General features: G+C 36.7%; 2 protein-coding genes across 2 annotated transcripts; both read right to left on the bottom strand.

The window, feature by feature from the left end:
- Window positions 1-1,208: 1,208 nt before the first annotated feature.
- On the bottom strand, window positions 1,209-4,833 carry LOC309507673 (dihydrofolate reductase). Its single transcript, XM_082182017.1, has 6 exons — window positions 4,483-4,833; window positions 2,738-2,787; window positions 2,520-2,625; window positions 2,086-2,212; window positions 1,883-1,998; window positions 1,209-1,650 (listed from the first exon to the last, which is right to left on the bottom strand). Exons 1-6 carry the CDS (start codon window positions 4,593-4,595, stop codon window positions 1,572-1,574), a joined length of 591 nt encoding a protein of 196 aa, XP_082038143.1. The 5' UTR covers window positions 4,596-4,833; the 3' UTR covers window positions 1,209-1,571.
- Window positions 4,834-6,003: 1,170 nt separating this feature from the next.
- Window positions 6,004-17,353, bottom strand: cry1b (cryptochrome circadian regulator 1b). Its single transcript, XM_082181953.1, has 13 exons — window positions 16,584-17,353; window positions 13,032-13,140; window positions 12,770-12,912; window positions 10,993-11,177; window positions 10,820-10,908; window positions 9,532-9,672; window positions 9,091-9,402; window positions 8,725-8,876; window positions 8,418-8,620; window positions 8,170-8,271; window positions 7,728-7,820; window positions 7,565-7,615; window positions 6,004-6,910 (listed from the first exon to the last, which is right to left on the bottom strand). Exons 1-13 carry the CDS (start codon window positions 16,739-16,741, stop codon window positions 6,825-6,827), a joined length of 1,824 nt encoding a protein of 607 aa, XP_082038079.1. The 5' UTR covers window positions 16,742-17,353; the 3' UTR covers window positions 6,004-6,824.
- Between the last annotated feature and the right edge of the window lie 32 nt (window positions 17,354-17,385).

The raw sequence follows: 17,385 nt of genomic DNA, 5'->3' as shown, positions 1-17,385 counted from the left end.
CATACATGACTCCTACTGTGTCCCATCCTTTGATTCACTTGTGTCACCATGGTGACAGTGAGATGAGTAACAGTGGATCTGGTGAGTGGACATAAACTGTTGCATGTGTAATTGTGAGGGAAGTGCTTCTCATCACTGGCAGCATTGTCTGAGTCCATCTGCTGTTTCAGATCATGTGTGGAGTGATTTCTTATGTAATAACTGAGCAAAAAAAAAGATTGTTCATAGGGTTTATATGAAGAACTAGCTGCTTTTAAATGGTTATTTGGACGGTGAAGCACCACTTAGCTGCTAAAAGAGCCTTTGAGATAAAGTGTTTTTCTGTGCAATAGTGCAGGTCTGACATCAGAACCCAGAAGTCTAATTCGCTGCTGGTTCCTTCAAGATTTTCCTGTGGGGTTTTTCAATTTGTGAGTAAAATAAAGCCTGTGGTAAATATAACTTTACGATACTTTGACTTTTTGTTCTACAACGTACACATTCTACACATTCACACCCAAAACGGTCTAATCTAGTTACTTATTAAAGGGTTAATTCACCCAAAAATGAAAAATTCTGTCATTCATTAATCTTCGGACCAGATCTTTTTGATGAAATCTGAGCGCTGTCTGTCCCTCTATTGACAGCTACGCAACTAACTCTTTGATGCTTCAAAACGTTTTTAAAACTTATCCATGTCAATTGAGCAGTTTAGTCAAAATTTTCTCAATAATTTAGATTTAATTGATGCATTTATTCACTTATAAACATTGATCAACAAACATTAGCAGAAGCTCAACCGAACCTGCTTGACACACGAGAACAAACCTCATTGGTTCTTATAGAAGCTCAAAAGTGCTGCGTAACACGAGAATGAACCTCATTGGTTTTCGCATGTCAAGCAAACATGCTTGAGCTTCTGTTTACCACAACTGATGTGTGAGTTGAACGTTTATGTGAATACAAGCCTAAATTCAATCTGTACATCATTTAAAGCAATCGTTTCTCTTCAGAAAATTTGGACTAAACCGCTCAATTCATAGGGATTAGTTATACGATCGCTTTATGAACTTTTCGAAGCGTCAAAGTTTCAGTTGTGTAGCTGTCTAGAGGGACAGAAATCTCAGATTTCATCAAAAAGATCTTAATTTGTGTTCCGAAGATGAACGAAAGTCTTGGAACAACATGAGGGTGAGTAATTAATGACAATTTTCATTTTTGGGTGAACATAACTGTAACTGCATTTTTGTTCAACCGCAATGGGTGTGTGCAATTTATGTTGTAGAACAAAACGTCAAAGTATTGTCAAGTTATGTTTACCAAAGGCTTTATTTTTCACATAAAAAAATAAAAATTAAAAAACATTATAAAACCCCAGAGGAAAATCTCGAAGGAACCAGTGGCGAATTAGACTTCCGGGTTTTGACATCATACCTGCACCACTCTATTGTTAGATTCTATAAAGCTGACATAACTGTATTACAACCAATAAAATGCTGTAAAATACTGTTTCATACTATGTAAACATCTAGCATCAACAACAAATCGAGCATCACGTTTGACAGTCTTGATTCCAGTCCTCGGCTTCGGTTTTAAGCTTCTTTCTTGAAGACTTGAAATTGAAATTTAATACCATTTTCTTCATGAATTTCATCTGGTACTCTGGGAAAGCTAATATAAAGAAAATATACAAAGACAAATCAAGGTTATATAGTAACTAAACGAGAAGCATAAAAAATACATTTTCATCACTGAAAATTAAATAAACTTTAACTCAAATAAAGTAAAATATAAAAAACGTATTGTAGTATCTCAATGCTAAAAAAATAAAAAAATAAAAGGTGCTCAAATGAGGTAAGTATTATTATTGAAACACAAATAATAAATCAGAGGATAATCCTACCCCTTTTGTTTTCTGAAAACGTTGCGGTCAAACTTTGGGAAAAACACATCACAGTCAAAGTCGGCCATGATGTTGGTGAGATAGATGAGATCACACCATGGATGCTCAAGACTTTCCTAAATAGCACAGTTACAAATATAAACTAAATGACTGTATTAATTAACATTTGCAAATGTAAACATTGCATAAATCAGGCTTCTCACCTTATACACTTCTGGGCCCCCTAAAACCCAGATGGTCTCCACAATGTGACATAAAGGAGGCTCAGAAACCAGGCGAATTACGGACTCAAAATCCTTACACAGATAGTGGGCACGTGGAGGATCTGCACTGAAGTGATGCAAAATAATCAAACGAACTTGACGGTAAATAAACACAGAAATCATAGTATACAGTACTTTTCAAAGGTTTTGGGTCAGTTGATTTTTTTTAAAAAGAAAAAAAAAACACACCAAGGCTGCATTTAATTGATCAAAAATACAGTAAAAACGTAATATTGTGAAATATTATTACAATTTAAAATAACTATATTTAAATAAAATATTTCAAAATGTAATTATTCCTGTGATATTACCAACCCCAAACTTTTAAACAGAAGTGTAGATGCATAAAATTGTTTATAAATGAATATGCTTACTTCAGCTTCCGGCTCAATACTAAATTGATGCAATTGGCCAAAGGAAAGACTGTCTCAGGACAGGAGAACCAGGAGACTCTGCCCCAGACAACCAGGTTCTTCTTCCCTGAGGTGCACCAAAATAAAATTCTTTCATTTATTTGTTCTTCATACTATAAGAATTAAGATCACTGTGCCAGTTAGAATATAAATCAAACCAAACATTAAATGAACCTTACCAGATGCGGACACAGCTGTAATTGTATCCAGAAAGAACTGAAATTCTTTTCTGTGAACAACATGAGCACATTAGACATATTGTGTGCCATTTGGATATATTAATACAACTTTGTTAACTGCATAATGTGCAAAATGCAATTTGAACTGCATGACAAATATCTTTGATGTGTTTATAGCTTTCAAAGAAGAAGGGCTGTGCCTGTGTGCCTAAATCAGAGTTGAGCCAAGGTTATCCTGCATGCATTGATAGGGGTTCAAGCATGAAATGCTGAAACCCTATTGTAATTGTAAGGATTCGTAAAACGCATCGTGCAGGCCAAACCGTAAGGCCTAGAGACTTGAAACCTGGCCAGATGGTAGGCCTCAATTTGGGGACAACCTATCAGAGTATGACCCCGATTGGCCCATAGGTGGCGCTACAGCAACCAAAAGTACAAAATCGCTCATAACTCTTAGTTTGTCCCAGACTCAAGTGTCTTACACCACTGTGATGCCTGGCTCAAGGCGGACAAAATGGCTATCTCCAATTTCGATTTAGGCAGGACAAATTTTCTGCTATGTCGCATTTTGTCCAAAACCTACTTTTGTGAAGTAGTCCCTGGTTTTTCGCCCGATCGGAACCAGACTAGTCTAGGACAATTCTCTGGACTCTCTAGATCAATAATTATCAAAAAAAGTTGAACTTTTGCATTTGGATGGCTATAACAGGGTCGTTTAGAAAATGGGGGTGACAAAATGCACTCAAAAGCTTATAAATCCTAAAAGAAAACTCAGAACTTCACAAAAATTGATGAGCATAAACATGGTGAATAAGCATGCCGAGTTTCATGCAGATCGGACCATAGGGGGTGCTATAACTGGCAAAAAGGTTTGAAAACCACATATTTCCTATGGTAAATTGCCTGTATTGGCTGTAAATGGACTTTTCCATCTATTATTTCAGTGGTTAAAAGCTTCCTAAATAAAACGTAATGTCTTAAATGCTTATGTGCTTAAAGGCCTTAAATGCTTGAACCCCGATAAATGCTGCTTGCAGCTTTAATTTTATTTAATATTTATGGCTGAACAGGCTTATACCAACATAATATTCTATACCAGAGAAATAAAAAATACCAATTGGTTACAACCACTATGCTATCTGTCTGCATGATGGTATCTCTTATCTGGAATGGGCGGGCGTTGGGGGGCTCAAAGTTTCCACCCTTCTAATTCAGAAACCTGCTGACAATGACATTCAGTTACAGTTCTAAAGTTCAAAGGCATATTCCACGAATAGGACACCAAATAGGGCCTCAAAATCAATATTTTTATACCGTCCAGAATAAGGTCAAGATCTCTCTGACAGACACAGGTAACGTTAATGATTTGATGTTTTTAAAATCCATGCTAAAATCCTTTCCACGCTAGGTTTGTTTTATGTTATAAAACAATTTATATAGCTAATATATCTAATTTGTTTCACAACATATGTCATAAACCACGCTAGACTTGCATGTGTTTCGACTGTTTTACTGAACACTTCCATGAACGTACATGCACATACATAATGACCAATGAGAAAGCTTGTTACTAACTCAAATACTATAACGTTACATAATAACATACATGAGATTTTTGTGCCTCTAATGCTAAAAAAGTAAAGAGACAGCGTCAGACGTCGCGTCGTTTATGAATGTCTTATATCATTTACAAAATACAGGTATTCCAACGGGATAAAATTACTGATGATTTGGGTATCTCTTACGGAAGACTCCAGGGAAGCTGTCCGTTCTTTCCTATGCCCATGTTCCTGCAGGCAGCCGCGATGAGCCGGATTGGTTTGCACATCTCCTCCCCTTCGATGTTCATCTTCATCATTTACGACTTTCACTAAAGCTTATCTGGTTTCTTTCTGTTACAAACTACCGTCATCCATTGGGCTTTGAGTGAGGTGTTTGCATCCCTGTCGACCTCAAACCCAGTTAGATTATGGGGCTTTTAAACATTTGTTTGGTTCACCATGTGACATCCAATGGGAGTGGCTGGATATAATAAATGGTGTTTACAGGTTAAAGAACCAGATAAGTAAAAAATAAATAAATAATATATATATATATATATATATATATATATATATATATATATATATATATATATATATTAATAGGCTACTTGATTATTTGCTAATATTCAAAATCTTACTTTTTTCGTGCTGCCTACAAAGCCCTAAAAAAAAAAGCTGTGCTGCCTTTTCGGGCCCTAAAAAAGGAACATATTATATCAACTTCACCTTTATCAACAACACAAAGAGCCCTAAATTGTCTTATAGCATGTTTTGATGAAAATCTAATGTACATTGTAATTTTTACCTACTAACACTCCTGTCATTAAACAAAAGTAGAAAGTGACAGACCTTTACATTGTCACAAAAAAGATTTCAAATAGCTTTTTTTTTTTTTCTGAAAATGTAAGTTTCCATATAAAATGCAGATATTAAGCAGCACAACTGTTTTCAACACTGATAATAAATGTTTGTTGAGCACCAAATCATCATATTAGAATGAATTCTGAAGGATCACGTGACACTGAAGACTGGAGTAATGATGCTGAAAATTCAGCTTTGCCATCACAGGAATAAATTATATTAAAATACAGATAAATTATTTAAAATCCCAGTAATATTTGAAGACCTCCGATGCAAAAGCCTCTAAAAGCCACCTCTGTCAAAAATGAGATAATTATACTGAGTGAATGCTCTCCGCACATAGTATACACTCATCAAATACGTTCACTTCATACTCACTAAATCCCAGCCTCAGCCCATTCAGAAATGTCGGTACTTGGGTAGAAACCTTTACATAGGAGTCTGAAACTTTAGACGGACTTAGAGGCTTTGGCATCTGAAGTCTTCATTTCTAAATATGTTTTTTTTTCCTCAAATATACAGCCTTGGTGAGCACTAGAGATTTCTTTTAAAAACATCTCGTCAACCCCAAACTATTGAACAGTATATTGTAAAACATAAATTTTTGGAAAGAAAGGACTTAAATTTTTGGAAAGCAATGTGTTTTCCCTGTATATCTATATTTTAAAATGTATTAATAGGGCGTAATCTAGGGAAGTAATCTGATCACATAAAATAGATTACATGTGGTCCATTACTAGCCAACACTGATAATGAATGTTAAGAAAATTCAAATTTTCAATATTAATATTTTACATGTGAATACTGATGAACATGCTTAAAATGATCTATTAATTCCAAAACATATCATAATAATTGCAATTTACTAACAGGTCTATCATATTTTAATGGTGATTTATAAAGACATTACAACAATCCCAAAAAAATCTCATATAAAAATATATAACAGCAAGTCTGTAAATAAGCAAGAAAAAGTTATGTACAATGTTTTGCAGACTGAATTACTTACAGTATACGTTTATATACATAATAGGCCTGGTTTTCCAGTAATCGTCTTGAAACAAATCCACTTGTGCTTAAGAGCGAAAGGCCTCATTGATATAGTTACTCCATTACAAAAAGCAAAAATCTGACAAAATAAACAGATTTTTGCTCTGGACTTAACAGACATGTTAATGTGTCTATTTATAAATAAGAATTGAACATTTAGATCAATCAAATTCTTTGACTTGCCAAAGAGCAACTAGTTGAAACATTCTCAATTGGGGGATTGTATACATTTCCAAATAAATCCCTCTTAATATTATATAGAATTGTTTAAAACAGTTATTGCCAAAACAATCAGATAACATTGCACAAAGGGACATCAAATGGTATGCAACATACACACACTTGGAAAGAGAAACCGATGAATGACAGTAGGATAAATACTATTTGCATAAATACTACAAAATATTTTCCTCTACAATTCATCAACATACAGCTGGAAAAAAACGAACCTCCACGCTTGACCTCAACGCGAACTCAAGCTTTACAAGCAGAATGACACCATGCCAAAGCATAAAGGGCAAAGCTAAGCATGGATTAGTTGATAACGGGCATGCGGACACGCTGTCCATCATGCCACAGGTCCCATCACTAGACTGAAGAGAGGTGTGTGTATATCCTTGCTTCAGTGGTGGCTAGTAACTATATTGTCTCTGAAACTTCAAAGCGTGTTCTGATGCTCGTTCTTCACTATGTCGCTTCAAAGTACTCGTCCCACTTCCTGAACACACACACACACACACACACACACACACACACACACACACACACACACACACACACACACACACACACACACACACACACACACACACACACAAAAACAGCATGTGAGGTTATATATTTTGTTATATATGTTGCATTCAAAAGTTTGGGGTCAGTAAGTTTTTTTTTTTTTTTTAAGAAGAAAGTAATACTTTTATTCAGGAAGGATGCATTAATTTGATCACAAGTGACAGTAAAGACTTTATTTGGACACAAGGATTTTGATTTTAAATAAATACTGTTCTTTTGAACTTTCTATTTATCAAAGGATCCTGAAAAAACATCATGGTTTTCACTTTTTTTTTTTGCATTGGTAAGCATGAGTTTTCTTTCAAAAACATTAAAAAAATAATCTTACTGCCCCCAAAATTTTGAACAGTAGTGTAACTGTCCACAGATGAATAGCACTGATTTTGAAAAGTCTGTGCTTTCATCAACATAATCCTTTACAAACATGGTAAGCCCTTCTTTTCAATGGAAGTTGTGTGTTTAAACAAGTCTGTCATTGAGAACATTTATGCCACAGTAAGACAAAACGGCATTGTGGTTCAAAACAGCTTGATATGAAAGTCTGTTACGAGTCCTCTGAGATGGTTTGGACAGAACTCACCTCTTTGTAACTGTTCGTGAACTTGTCCAACTATATCACCACCTGAGTGACCTGGTTTGGAAAGAAAGACATGCTATTCAAGCAGCCTGTGAACTGGTTCACACTTCACATGTAAGCAGCATTTATTTTATTTCAAAATCCAAGCATCTGTGTCAATACACACCTAGCTGTGGCTGCACACTGTTGACAGGCTGTTGATCACATGACACTGTAAAAGGTGGGAACTCTGGTTGAGAACTTGCTCTTGATGGGTGCACTGGTAAATAAAGGGAAAATATTTGAACACAAACGACTAAAATTATCCAAACTGCCAATAATACACATAATGAATAAAAGTGCAAAATTTTACAAAAGGGTTTTACAAAAACAGGGGTTTGTGAACCCCTTAAGTATATTCATATTTTTTTTTATTATTGAATATTATTATTAGTATTCAATTTGATTGGTTTCCTAAAACACCTGTATGTGTGAATGTATTGTGGACTGAGACACCATCACAACTAAAACCGGGTATGAGTCCACTTGAGTCCACTACAAAAGTCAAAATAAATTATTTATAGAAATAATTTAATTATAGAAATTTAAGATGCATGACAATGTCATACCTGTAATGTGAGTGCTCTCCTGTGAGTTGTCTGCTGAGGAAGGACCTGCTCCATTACCATCTCCATTGTTGGCTGTGCTGAATGGAACAGTTGCAAGGAGGCCTGACAAGCATTACGAGAAGATCCATTAAAACCCAAGATCTCACAGCTAAACAGTGGCATTTAATTTGACATATCACTCAAGAAATGGACTCTCAAGTAAAACTAAAAGTTCAATAGTTAAACTAGATTTTTAAGAGTTTTCTTACCAAGGCCCCGGTAGCAGGACAGCTGCTGGTAAATCTGCTTCATTCGCTCGATGTTTATCCTGCTGGCCTCAGCGTGATTAACCATGGGTTTGGGGTAGTGCACTCCAATTGTGCACTTAGCGATCTTCTGAACACTTTCTGGGGCATTCCAAGGTTCATAGATGAATTTGGCAGGGAAGCCCCTCAATATGGGCAAATACCGCCTGTAATAATAATAATAATAAAAAAAAGCTTTAACCAAACTTGTAATTTACAGTGAACTAAATATTAGTACTGTATGTAAACAAGGGTTAAGACTGAGCGGCACCTTATATAGTCTCCATTAGGGTCGGTACGTCGACCGAAGCTCACCGGACAGTAACAGTGAAAGAACTGCTGGAAGAATGAGCTGCATGAAAGCCACATCCAGCTTCCTGCGTTGACGCTCCAGTCAGCATCCAGCAACAACTCTTCAAACACCTTTGAAAACAAACATAATATCAATATAGATTCTAATGCAGAAAGCAACAGCAGATCTTTTAATGAAATCCAGAGCACTATGTTTCCATCCACTTATTTTATGCGAATTTTATGATTTCACATACAATGCTAATTTGTTTTATACAATATTCCAGTTTTGTGCATAATTGTAATTTGCAACTTTAGATGGAAATAGAGCTACTGATGGCAGTACCTTCATGCCCTCTTCCCAGCTGATCCACAGGTCTCCACGTGTGAGGAAGCAAGCAACAGCGTGCCTGGCCAGATGGTGGATCCACCCCTCCTGCCTCAACTGGGTCATTATGGCATCAATCCATGGGAAACCAGTCCGACCCTCAGCCCACTTCGCCAAGGCTTCGGGATTCCTGTCCCACGGGATCTGCACGCAGATGGGATTAAACTCCATTTTGTCGAAGTGTGGGTTGTTAGTGGCAGCCGTGTAGAAGAACTCACGCCAGAGCAGCTGACCGTAAAGGGACAGTGGTGGGACGCTGTTCTTCTTGACCTGTGATCGAAAAGCCAGGGGAAAAAAAGAATGAGAATAACTTGTCAGCCACTTACGATCTTACAATCAATTATGACAATGATGAATAGTGCCTTATATGTCAGAGTAAGACAGTGTTGTACTCTTTACCTTTCTGTAGAGGTCTGTGAGTTTGAAATAGAAAAGTCTGCAGGACAGGCATCCAAACCGGAGGTAAGGGCTCAGGCCTGTGGGGCTGGCTAGCAAGGAATTAGAATTCATTCTGGGACGCTCGAAATTAGCCACCCAAGCCTGCAAAAAAAGAAAAGAAAAAACCTTAGGAAGTAGTTCACATACTACAGTTCAAAACGTTGGTGTCAGTAAGATTTTATGTTTTTGAAAGAAATCTCTTGTTACAGTAAATCCCGTAATATTGTGAACGTTAAGTAAAACCGATTTTATATATTTTATTCCTGTGATGGCAAAGCTGAATTTTCAGCATCATTACATACATTACAGTCGTCAGTGTCACATGATCCTTCAAAAATCAGTCTAATATGCTGATTTGGTGCTTAAGAAACATTTCTTCTTATAGGCCTATGTCACGAAAAAATTGAAGACCGGAAGTTCGTCTTTTAGTATGGATACGGCTCTTCCGGTTAGCTTTTTACAATGGCGGAGTCCGATAGATACCGCTGGACCAAATCTCTCCGGCAACCTGCCTGAAGTCACATATGACGATGTGGTTCGGATGGTAAATGAAAACTCTCAAGTGGAAAAGCGTGAAAGCTGAGGTATGGCTGTCTACGTCCTGACGCAGAGCAACCCGGTACACTACAACAACAGCGGCGGGCCGTTCGCCAGTAAGGTAAACGTTTCTATGGTAACAGCGAGTTGGACCAATCAGCAGACGTTGCTGCTACGCTTAGGATTGTGGGTAGTGTAGTTTTTTTTCATAAGATCGCGGATAAAACATGTTTTTCTTAAAACAAGGTTGATTTCATACGAACAGGAGCAAAAACCTTCGTTTCACAACCTCATAGCTCGTGGTCAGTCTACCTCGGATGGTTTAGACATTATGGCTGATAATCTAAATCCTTATAGAGAAATACTGTTGACCGGAAGTTCTGAATCCCTACTCCGCGTTCCGGAAGCAGGAAGTGTGACATAGGCCTATTATCAATCGTTACGTATACATAGACACATTTGTTTCAAATCATTCCAACTGACGAATCTGAACGTAGCTTACATGAGTGCTAAATAAAGTGATTGGGAATGACTCTGTGCTCCCGTGTTCGTAAATATGTCATGTGTTGGGTCAGAGTTCACTCTTCCGCAGGAACTAGACTTGCGTACGGCCGTTACCGGAAGCCAGTGATTATAGTTTATTAAAGTTATAAATATGGATATTTTATTTGTATTTATAACTGTAAGACAATGTAACAGAGTAGATGCTTACCTTCCTCTCCAGGTGTCTCTCTAATCGAGTCAGAGCTTCAGTCTCTCCACCAGGCCACACAGCTGTTGACAGCCCCTCGGTTTCAAAACCTGAAGCCACATATACTGATTCAAAATCTCATCTACAACAGACACATGCACACAGTGAAAATTTAAGGAACACGGGTGTCTCACCGAGCTCCTCCAGTGAGGGTACGCCAAACTTGTCATCATGGTCTTCGCTGATGGGTGTTACGCATTTGCCCATGACTTCAGCCGTGATAGTCTCCGCTGAAATTTCCACAGGATCCATTCTGCTGATGAGCGTCTGAAATCGTTTATAGGTGAGAGGAGACTGTCCTCCGTTTAACTCTATAATCCTAGAGACAGAAAGAGAACGCATGAGTTTGTGATTAGGATCTATAAGCAATATTATCGGATTTTAGTGTTGTCAAGATATCAAAATTCAAAGCCAATTAAAAGAACTTGCATGATTTCTCAATACAGCAAAAGCTATTATGCTTTTGAACACGCAGGCAACATTATATATACTAACATAAATATAAAATTACATTAAAACATTGAGTAAACACTGTTTAATAAAAAAGATACAGGCAATATAACAAACAAATTAACTAAAGATACAAATTAACGGTGAAGCGTGTAATTTATTCACCACAATTTTTTCAGGTAGCAAACCGCAATATCAAGTATTAATGTAAACATAAATTCAGAAATTGAAAATATATATATATATATATATATATATATATATAAAAAATAGATTATTTAAAGGGGTGGTATAAGGCCATTTTCACAAGATGTAAAATAAGTCTCTGATATAAGTCCCCATAAGTCCCCAGAGTGTGTATGTGAAGTTTTAGCTCAAAATTCCCTACAGATATGTTTATATAGCATGTTAAAATTGTCACTTTTTGAGGGTGAGCAAAAACGCACCGTTTTTGTGTGTGTCCCTTTAAATGCAAATGAGCTGCTGCTCTCAGCACAGGGAGCGGAGCTTCAAGAGCTCTGTCCTTTTACCTCACACAGACATGCACTGAAACTTTTAGCCTAAACTGGAGTCAGACAATGATGGAGAGACTCAAGAAGAAGTGACAACATGTAGAATGCAACAGGACGTTTCTGAATGGTTAGTTGATGAATTTATGTAGCTTACGTGTAGTTATCTTCTAGTCATTGATTAGCATATTCTGTCATGATAATCTATAAATCCAGTTCCTGGGGGCGGGGTTTATGTAAATTATAGGGTTAGTGATGTCACTTACCCGGGAGGAAGCTTGTGTAGTCCCTACCAGCCGTTTGCTGTAGTCCTTAAAAAACGATTTCTTTAAAAGCAAATATCTTCCTTTGCTTTGAACTTTGAGCGTTGTAACTTTGCAGATGTTGTTTATGCTCGAACAGCAGCATTACACACTAACTAAAGTTAGAAAAGTGAAATCATAATCAACCACCCCTTTAATATTAGGGGTGTGAAAAAAAAGAAAAATCGATGCATCGCAATTCTCTCTCCAATGATTCTGAGCTCAATTTTTAACCAAATGAGCGATGACGCCGGGTGTGTTTTAGAAACACTAAAACCCCCCCTTATTCTGCTAGCTTACAATTCCTCACACACGCCATTTGAAGCTTTGATAAAATAATCTTTCATAAAGTTCGGAAAGGTTGAAGTGACAAGTCACAATTTTATTGTGGCTGGCAGATGACATGTATTTAGACCGTGGTTTGTCTGTGTTCTGTATTTTTTATTTTAGTATTAGAATATTTAGCACTTTTTGACATTCAAATGACAGATTAATATAACTCTGCATCTGTGTGATCTCTTAATATCTGTCTTCATGACATTCTCAATAAAGAGTTAAATACCAGCCATGATGGGTAACAGCTTCCCACAGGACTTCAGGCAACTACGTGGGAGTCATATGGGCATATGGCAATGACTAGATACACTCACTTGTCCAGATCATAGAGTGTGTGGGAGATCCTGACGAAGACTTCTACCCCTGCCTCACTGGCCAGCTTCTTAATGGCTGCATCACGATCCTTCCCGAAGGGCTCGGAGTCGTACTCATATGACATCCGGCTGATTTTCCACTCCTAAGCAGAAAAAAAAGAGAGGCGAATCAAATAAGTGGCACAGCATAAACACAGATAGCAAGTCATGTGCTGGCTTTACAGAAAACGGTTGACTAGTCTCAAGTGGTCTGTTCGCTGACCTTAAATAGTCTTGGAAAGACATCCGTGGGTTGTCCCCTGATGACAAAGAGGCGAGAGTTAAGTTTGCGAAGGCTGGCATCCAAGTCCTCAAGACACTGCAGCAAAAACCTGTAACAGAGAGAATAATCAATCAACATTTAATCTCAACAGTCAGTGATGAGCAAATAAAACAGTACTTTAGATAGACATAGTTATTCATTTTAATTTCTTGCAGCAATAAAAGAGGGATTTTTCTGACATTCTTGCAGTCAAAGCAAGAGTCCAGCAGAGGGCACTAACGAACTATCAGTATGAAAAGCACACTAGTTCCATTCTGTATTACATGGGCTGTGTTCAGAATGCCAAATATTTCTTAAAATAGAAAGTGAAAACTTAGCAGAAATACATTTTGCTTATTTAGTCGTTTGCTACACTAGTGTTTCTCAACCTTTTTAATTCCAAGGCCCCTCATTGTCCACAACTTTTCGAAACTTAATCTATGGGTGCTGCTAAGATGCTGTTAGGAAAGTGTTACATTTCAGGAATCCAGTTTTAAAAGCTGAATGTTCTTCAGGGATCCCCCTCTTTTTAAGCAATAAATTTGCATGACTCTTCTAGTCATATGCGATTTGCTGGATGAGGATTAAGAATATTTTTACACATTCTTTTTAAAAATGCCCATGGAGTTTTAAGACTTAAATCATTTACAATACTTTTGAGCCTCTTAAATGAGTCTACCTCATTTATCCAGTTTTCCAAGGCTGTGTTTTTTTGTTGTTGTTTCAGCTTACTTTAACAGTCACCGTTTTGTTGAATGACCCAGTTAAAACCACTTATACCTGGATTGAATCAATAATGAAATGAACACTGGACACATTTTAAAATAGTATGCATGATTTTCTTTTTGGCTGCACTAAATATATAATGTAATAAGGGTATAATCCTGTCTGAGGCTGAGCTAGAGTTGTGTGTGTTCAGCAGACTAGAGTTCCCTCTTGTGGGACTGTGTAGCATCCAGTTGAGCCTGTCTGCAACCCTTCCTCGAGACGTCTGATCCCCTACAGCACGTCCCGGCCTCCAGGTCAAGGCCATTTCAATGTATCTGCATATGCAAACACATATTGGCTTGTGCTACATAAGCCAGCATTAACCAGAAAGTATGCTACACCAGCAAATGTTTATTGTTTTCCAGCACAAATTTTACTAGGCATACATTAATGTTTGGGGTCAGTAAGATTTAAAAAAATTTAATTAAAATAAAACTAATTCAGAAACAGCAAGGATGCATTACATTGGTCAAGAAAGACAGTAAAAACATTTAGAATGTTACAACAGATTTCTATTTCAAATAAATACTGTTCTTTTGAACTTTCTATTCATCAAAGAATCATGAAAAAAAATCCACAAAAATCATGTTTTCAAAATTGATTATAAGAAATGTTTCTTGGGCAAATTGTTTCTGAAGGATCATGTGACATTGAAGACTGGAGTAATGATGCTGAAAATTCAGCTTTGCATCACAGGAATAAATTACATTATTAAATATATTAAAATATAAGTTATTTTAAATCATTATAATATTTCACAATATTAGTTTTTCTTTTTACTTTATTTTGGATCAAATAAATGCAGCCTAGGTGACCATAAGAGAGAAAAAAAATCTTACCGATACCGACCCTAAACTTTTACTGTCCAATAAAATAAAATCATTCAAATTTATACACAAGTCTTGTCCTTTAAATGTTTACTAAATATGTAAAAAAGAAAAGAAAAGAAAGTATCAATACTTTATCAACAAACATTTCAAATCCTTTCTGAAAATCTGTTGTTGTCATGAACAGGCCATGCATTTCATAATTAAGACTTTATAGTTTCAGATTTAATACATATTTACCATTTAAAATGAAATTTTGCTTCTGCATAAATCACTTCAGATGCAGTTTCTGATCTGCATTTGCATTGTAAAGATGGTACAGTACAAATGAGTGTCACAACGAACCTATACATGTGACCAGCCTTTGCATGGGTTATAATTTTGATTATAGTTTAGCAACTTTAAAGAAAAGTGGTGGCATAATGTGGGTGAGATGCTGTTAGAAGGAGAAGGACAAGTAGGTCAGTGCTGACAGGGAAATGAGGTAATAGCATATACTGACACACTGACCTACTTCCTCAAGTCCTGCACCGGTGGAGAGGAGAGTTGGCTGAGCTGTACGTTACATCAGAACTCTGCTATGAGGGTGACTGCTTCAGGATGTCCCACCACAAAGTATGCTAGATACATCTGTCCAGCACTAACAAAACGCCATATGGCAGTTTCTTACAGCAATAGTCTGAATTTACTCTATTAAATGGCAAACAATCCCGAAACTTACCTAAACCAACATAAACTTAATACGATTTTTATTTTATTTATTAAATAACTACATAAAAGAGGGCTATTTATGGCTGACAAGTTCATTTTTTTATTTAAAAGTAAGCTGGTCTTACAGCTAAGAGAGTAGGCTATATTAAAAAGAGAGAGAATCAAATAAAATAAAATGGCACAGCTTACAGAAACTCTGCTAGATTTTATATTCATATTTCATATTTCGTCACGAGAGATAATTTTCACCATTCAGATGCAGACCTGTCCTGCACCCAATTCAAGTCTTAAAATCATCTCATCCAAAGATTTTTTTCAACATAAAAAAAAAAACATGCAAATATCATCATCACTAATGTTTTAACATTTTTCCCACAAAATGAACTAGTATCTATACTTTGTTAATAGTGATCCAATAGTGACTAGTATCTTTATTCAATTTCACTATAAAGTATAGATGGTACTAGTCACTATGTAAATAGAGAATTAATATTAGCATTGATTAGTGTATACAGTATAATAAGGAATAAGGGAGAGGTGCTAGGGATTGAGTATAGTATTATATATAATTATTATATAACTGTATAATTACACATTAACATGTATGCCACTGAATTCTATGTGGCTCTGTGGTATTTCACTTCACTTAAGTAGTAGCCTAGGCTATGTAATCCAGTTGTTGCTGGTACCCATTCCAATTCAACCAGAAACTGTATTAATACTTATTTTTAGTCACAACAAGTAACTATTCTAGTTTACTAGTGCATGGGTCAGATAATAACTGTTCACTTCAGACAAGTATGTATTCCCCTTGTTGGTACCTATTCCACTATTACTAGAAATTACTCATTAGGTAATAATATGTATTACATGTACTGTATACTAGTATCATGCCTTGTAAAAATGTATTCAAATAAGAAATAGAATTTAATAGCTAATTTTCTATTGGACTAACGTTAGTTATTTGTCTCTTCAGGGATGGTGCCTAGTACTAGCAAAGGACTAGAGACTAATTTAACAGATGCTTGTCACTTAAATTACTAGTCCCTAATGAATAGTTACAAGGGAAACCTACCCTAACCCAAACCTAACCCTAACTTACTAGTTATAACATGTACGTACTACGTAGTATAAACGTATACTTGGCTTATCATACGTGCTAATGTCTGATCCCCTCTGTCCTCTGTCTGATCCAAGGGAAACTCACCTCCATCTGCTGATTCCCACGTTGGACGATCCTGCAAACCAGGGGTCCAGTATGTAAACACATCTCAGGGTATCAGCTCCTATTACAGAGTCCAGCAGTGATGGGTTATCATGGAGCCTCAAGCCCTTTCTGAACCAGTGGATCGTATTGACAACCATTACTCCAAATGAACTGCAGTCCCTTGTGAGTTTGCGAATGCTCCAGCTAACGTCACTCCCAAACTAGGCAACACCAGACTTCTCAATTCAGGTAAAAAAAAAAAAAAAAAAGGGTACGTTAGATCCGGTGACGTCTTCTTCAGCCTTGTTAAAGAAAAACTTTTCCCATGTTGAAGCTGGATAATGAATCACGCAGCGAAAAATCATATAACGTGTCGTTAGTTGCTTTACACACGCTGTGATTGACACGATGCGCGTGCCTCAGCAAATTTAGAGTGTGTTCAAAATATACGGCGTGACAAAACAGTCAACACTAACGTTACTGTAAAATGACGGAATAATATAATATAAAAAACACTCGTAGGAAAACCTTAACAAAGCAAGCACGCGAACGTCAACATGGACAAGAGAAGACAGCCGTTTTACGTATTTTTCCTAAAACATTAAATAAATGTTTTTTAAGATTATATCCATATGTAAGCGTACGTTCTCTCCATATAACAATATGAGCGTCGACTAGACACGAATATTTAAACGATTGTTGTCCTTTAGTTCACCCGAGTTCACCCCTTGAACCGTCAGCCATTAGTCGACTCCACCCACTCATTGACGCAAACTGGCTCCTACACAGATGATTGGTCAGA

This window comes from Leuciscus leuciscus (assembly GCF_965113295.1).
Source record: "Leuciscus leuciscus genome assembly, chromosome: 10".
Classification (NCBI taxonomy): domain Eukaryota; kingdom Metazoa; phylum Chordata; class Actinopteri; order Cypriniformes; family Leuciscidae; genus Leuciscus; species Leuciscus leuciscus.
Note: the sequence above shows the minus strand (reverse complement) of the source record. Positions and strands in the feature narration are given on the sequence as shown.